This window comes from Suricata suricatta, chromosome 3, assembly GCF_006229205.1.
Source record: "Suricata suricatta isolate VVHF042 chromosome 3, meerkat_22Aug2017_6uvM2_HiC, whole genome shotgun sequence".
NCBI classification, from domain to species: domain Eukaryota; kingdom Metazoa; phylum Chordata; class Mammalia; order Carnivora; family Herpestidae; genus Suricata; species Suricata suricatta.
The window spans coordinates 131967350-131973348 of NC_043702.1; the positions used below are offsets into that span (position 1 = coordinate 131967350).

The 5999-nt window shown below is 36.5% G+C and overlaps 1 protein-coding gene across 1 annotated transcript in view; it reads right to left on the reverse strand.

Annotated features, from left to right (window-relative positions):
- The window catches only part of TSEN15 (tRNA splicing endonuclease subunit 15), a 37220-nt gene that overhangs the window by 28131 nt on the left and 3090 nt on the right, over positions 1-5999 (reverse strand). The window contains exon 2 of the mRNA XM_029933359.1: positions 160-313. Coding sequence (XP_029789219.1) covers positions 160-313 — 154 coding nt within the window. The remainder of the gene's footprint in view (positions 1-159; positions 314-5999) is intronic.

Genomic DNA, 5999 nt, shown 5'->3' on the forward strand with positions numbered 1-5999 from the left:
TCTTCCTCCCGGCCCCGGAGCCAGCGCCTGAGCCAACTCGCTCCAGTTTCCCTCGGCGTTCCTTCAAATCTGGGCAGGCGTTCCTTCAAATCTGGGCAGATACTTGGGGGAAGAAAGTTCAAGAATACTCTTAGCCCAGAAGCCCTTAATTCTCCTTACAGCAGTACTATTTGCAGCTCGTTGAGAAAGTGGGGAAACACTTAAGGTCTCTTTGCCTTCAGCATTAGCTTCCAGGTCTTCTTCTCGGAGAAAAGGAGAAGCCTCATTCATTGCCCTGTCTTGGAAGTTTAAAGTGTAGAAGTCAGTGAGGTCTCTGTAGAAGAAAGTGGAAAGAAGAAAGACCAGACTGCCAAGAACCGTGTTTTTAGGCTGGACCTACCTTTCAGAATTAAAGGAACAGGACTGAAGCATAGATGTGTTGAATGAGTGGACAGAAAAGTATGATGCAAAGCGCCGTGAGCGTGTGACCTGGAATCCAAAGATGAGAAGTCTCAAATAGGCAGAGTAGGACATGTCAAGCATTTATGGTTTTACTGTGAGTGAAATGAGGAGACACTGGAAGTTCTGTTACGTTTTAACAGAATCCCCTCTTGACCGAGGTGTTGAGAATAGACCTTAAGGGGCAAGAGTAGAAATAGGAGGCTATGGGATTAACCAAGGCAACAAGTGATTCTGTAAGATTCAAAGTCTTAGGAGGGGAGAAGATTCTGTTTCCAGATGTGACAGACTAAAGCCCTACTAGACAATCACCCAGCAAAAAACATCTATTAAATGTGTATGTAATACCAAAAGCAACTACCTGAATATATGGGAATGTGAACAGAAGCATGCTGACTCTGGTAGGAAGGGCCATTTTGCTTGGAGAAAGGCAGATGAGGAAGGAAGTTCCCCTCTCCTTGGCATTTAACTTGAAGCAAGTGCAGTCCAGGAGTCAGGCTCAGCAACATCAGGGGTACATGCAGAACACCTCTCAGTTTTGTTTTGTGTTGTCTGGTGAACCAGAAGACTGAAGCCAGGAAACTGAGTGATGAAAAGACTAGAAAATCCTGGAAGGGAATGAGCTGGGAGTGGGGGAATCCTATAATTCTGCTCACATCTCTGACAGACCCTGAACCACCAGAAACAGAATCAGCAGTTCAGTTCAACATAAAATGTCTGAACTGAGACAAGAGCTGCCCCCAAGAGACAGATTTTACAATTCAAGTCCATCCAGGAGAATTACCTACAAAGAAAATAATATTCACCATAGAAAAATAATAGAATCTAGAACCTCTACATTCTATCCTTCATAAAACCCAAGATCTGTTTCCAAATTACTGACATAGGAAAGTCAGAATGAATCACATTTTTTAGTTTGACTCTGGGATGAATAACATGTTGAAATTGATAGTTAAGGATTTTAAAATTACTCTCCTCAATAAAGTAAAGCAAAACATGTTTTCACTCAATAAAATCTCAGGAGACAAAAATCTCATGAAGGAGAGGGAGAAAAAAAGAACCAAATGGAAATTCTGGCAATCAAAATTTCACAAATAAAAAATTTCACTGGGTGGACTTAACAGTCAAATAGAAATTACAGAGGAAAAACTAAAGGAACATGAAGGTAATCATCCAAGAAATCATTCAAGGTGAACAACAAACAAAAATTATTTAAAGAAATTTAATAGAGCATCAGAGACATTTTATCAAACAATCCAGCATACATGTAAATTGAATACCAGAAGGAGAAAAGACAGAGAATGGGGCAGTACAACAATTGAAGAAATAAAAACTAAATGGCCCTGAGTTCGATAAAAGAGAAATTTGCAGGTATAGAATGCTACATGAATAACAAGTAAAATAAATATGGTGAAGTCCACACTGAAGTGAAACTGTTAAGAGCCACATGAAAAGCTTGACTGCATTAGAGAGAGAGAGAGAGAGAGAGAGAGAGAGAGAGAGAGAGAGAGAGAGAGAGGAAGGGTAGTGAGGGAGGGAGCAAGAAAGAGTGAAAGAAGAAAAGATAAAGATAAAAGAAAGCAGTGCCTTCCATGCAGGAAAAAGAAGTGCATCTACCCCGGATATGAAGGAAAACCACACATGAGATTCATAAATTGCCCCAGAATGTACTACTGCATTTGAACGAAGCCATTAGCCTTTATTTCCACAAAGCAGCTGCTAAGCCCCAAAGAAGCAAATGACATTGAAATTAGTAGGCTCCTTGAAGCACTGAACAGAGACACTAATTCAAGTAATTAGAAGTAAATAAATCTGACTCCTAAAGCTCCCAATCAGTTCCAATAATGGTATTTATAGAAGCATTAACAACATTTTGTTCCTAATAAGAGTAGAGGGGAAATTTTGTAAATTCAGTAAGGAGGTCCAGTGGAATTAGGTACTATGGGAACAATCCTCAAACATCTTCAGGGGGAGATTTTCAGCTTAAGCTTAAGAATAAAAGGGAGGTAGGGAATCCATAAGGACATAGAAAGAACCATAGACAAAAAGCAACAGGCTAATGCTATCCTTTGGCAAAAAAAGTTCTATACCTTAAAAAAAAAATGACACTTAATCATGAATATTAAATGCTTCTAAGTTTTTTTTGAGAGAGAGCTCACAAACTGAGTAAAAGGGCAGAGAGAGAGGGAGAAGAGAGAATCTTAAGCAGGCTCCACGCTGAGTGTGGAGCCCAACACAGGGCTTGATCCCACGCCCCTGGGATCGTGACCTTAGCAGAAATCAAGAGTTCGACACTCGGCCAATTGAGTCACCCAGGTTCCCCTAAATGCTTCTAATTTTTAATGTCATTTTCCAGTACAAAGAGTTGAAAACTGAAAATGCAGTGGCTTCCATATTAAACAATAAAAGCATAAATAACTCTTGGTGATTGGGAATAGCTAAGACAGAAAACAAAGAATTTGGGGAGACTTACACTTAGTATTTGAAGCACCCAATCAAAATGACTATGGTAGCCATCTAGAGTGAAATCCACCAGAGAACCGGTTAGAGTTTCAGCTTCTCACAGACTGAAGAACACCTCCTTTTACAAATGCTTCAATAGCTCACTATATTAGAGAACCAAAGTGGTTAGGAAAAAAGCTAGGTAAATAACAACAAATAAAATTCTCTTTCAGTATTCTGGATGTAATCAAATTCAATGTAATCTGGCGCTTGCTCTACTGATTTTCCATTTTGATGTCTGAGCCAGACCATTTTTATTCCTACCAAAAAAAAAATCTGCAATGTCTGGACCGAGATATATTAATTCAGTTAGAATCTCAAGGGAAAAAAAGTGAACTTTGAATTGTGATGTGAATTTTTAGCATTTTGAAAAGAAAAAGCTTTTTACACAGTATTATATAAGATAATGATCTCAAGCTGAAAAGTGGAGGCTAGCATTCTGGATCAGCTTTTAATACATTGGTTGTAAGAATGCTCATATATATCTTGTTCCTTCTTTTGTGCATGAAGCATACAATTTCCCATTCTCTGTATTTCAAGGAAAATAGGTGAGATGTTTATACTTATAGTAAAATATTTAGATGTTATGATATTTTACCATGCATGTGAATGAGCATATGTGAGGACCTCTATTACACAGAAAAGCAACTCTTGTTAGATTATGTTATTCAAGATCATTAGAGAGGGCCTAAATAAATGAATAGACATATTCTGCTTCTGGAGAGAAAGAGTCAGTACTGCAAAGGTGGTAATTTTCTTCAAATTGATCTATCAATTATAATAACTCTAATCAGAACCCCAACAGGGATTTCCCTAATATCTGATAAGCTGACTCTGAAATGTGGTCGTAAAAGGGCCAGTAATAACAAAGACCCTTCTGATGAACAAGCAGAGGGAAGTTATTATAAAGGTCTGTAATTAAGAGTATGTGCTACTGGTACAGGTATGTGATAGATAAACAAAACAATGGAACCAAGTACAGTGTCATACAAATATGGACAGAAATGATGTTGTAGATGTGAGGAGGAGTTAAAACAATTGTATACACAAATATATACATATGTATATTTATATTAAAAAATTGGATTCCTAATTGTACTATAAATAAAATCAACTCCAGATAGAGCTTAAAGTGAAATCCAAATACGTAAAGATTTTATCATCCCCAAGACAGAAAAGGATTTCCTAAGCAAAACACAGAAAGTACTAACCATATGAAAAAGTTTGATAAATTTCACTATATTTCAATTAAGAATTTCTGACACAAACATCATGTGGGAAACAAGCCATAGACTTGGAGAAGGCCATCTGTAACACATAATTGAAAGAAAAGATTCAGATCCAGAATATATACAGAAGTTCGGAAAATCAACTAAGAAATGAAACTGGGGTGCCTGGGTGGCTCAGTTGGTTGAGCCTCTGACTCTTAATTTCAGCTCAGGTCATGATCTCATGGTTTGTGAGATCAAACCCCACATCAGGCTTTTCACTGAAAGTGTGGGTCCAGCTTGGGATTCTGTCTCTTCTTCTTTCTCTGTCCCTCCCTCGCTTGTACTCTCTCTGTATCTCTTAAAATAAAAATAAATAAACACTTAAAATATGTTAAAAAAAAGAAACAAAACATTCTGTAGGAAAAAATAGGAATAAATAGAAAAAAGATGTAAGTGATTAGCAAACATGAATTGGTACTCAACGACATTGGTAGAGTAAGAAAATGTAAACTGAGACAAGATATTATAAAATACCTGTGAGATTGATAACAAAAGCCAAGAGTTGGCTGAAAAGTAGAGCACAGGAAATATGCATAAATCCTATGATTCAGCGACCCTACTCTCTCATACATAGCCTAGTGTATGATTTTCCAAATGTAGGGCTAGAATCTTTAGAGGTTATTATATTGACTTGTAAAGTTTAAAACTTCAGTTTTAAAAATTGAATTATTTAAAATAGAATAGAAAGTATCAGTGTGCATTGCATGTAGTTAGAGTAACTGTTACTAAGTATTGCTTTATGAATATTTGGTTCAGTTATAATTTGTACTATAGCATGATATCAAGTGGATTTCTCACTGAAAGTTATGGAAAAAAAAGAATTACCCTCTGTGGACCAGGAGACAAGACCAAGAATATTTATGGAAGTATGGGTTGGAGTAGAAGAAGCTACAACAACCCAAATATCTATCAATAGTAGAATGGGTATCCTATTATCATATAATCCTATAACTAGTTACTATGTGAAAAATAATGAACTATAGCTTCAATCAACAACTTGAATGAATCTCAAGAAAATCTAGTGTACAGTCAAAAATATTAGTCAGAGAATATATAAAAATGTTTTTCTTTACATAAAATTCAAATACAACTTGTACATGGATGCACACAGTCAAAAATATTAGTCACAGAATAATACATAAAATATGATTTGATTTACATAAAGTTAAAATACAACTTGTACTTGTAATAGATGTTCACAGCAGTGTTATTCACAATAGCCCAAATAAGAAACACCTCAAATGTCCATTATTTGATGAATGTGTAAGTAAAATGTAGTTTGTTCATATAATGGAATATCATTTAGCAACAGAAAGGAATGAAGTGCTGATATACATATTACAACATGGACAGACCTTGAAAGCATTATGCTAAGGGATAGAAGACAGTCATAGAGGACTACATACTGTATAATTCCAGTCATATGAAATGTCTAGAATAGGCGAATCTATAGGGACAGAATAGATGAGCTGTTTCTAGGGCTAGAGTTAGCTGTTCCTTGGTCTAGGAATGGGCATCTACCACTAATGAATATGAGATTTCTTTTTGGGGTGATTAAAATGTTCTAACATTGATTGTGGTGATGTTGCATAACTCTGTAAATACACTAAAAGCCATTGGATTACATACTTTAAGTAGGCAGATTGTAGGATATGTGGGAAAAAATTCAAAAGTAGACAACACTAACACATATATAGGAGATGTATTCAAATTTTCCAGAGAAAGAGAACCAATAGGATGTTCAATACATGCACGCGTGCGCGCTCGCACACACACACACACACACAC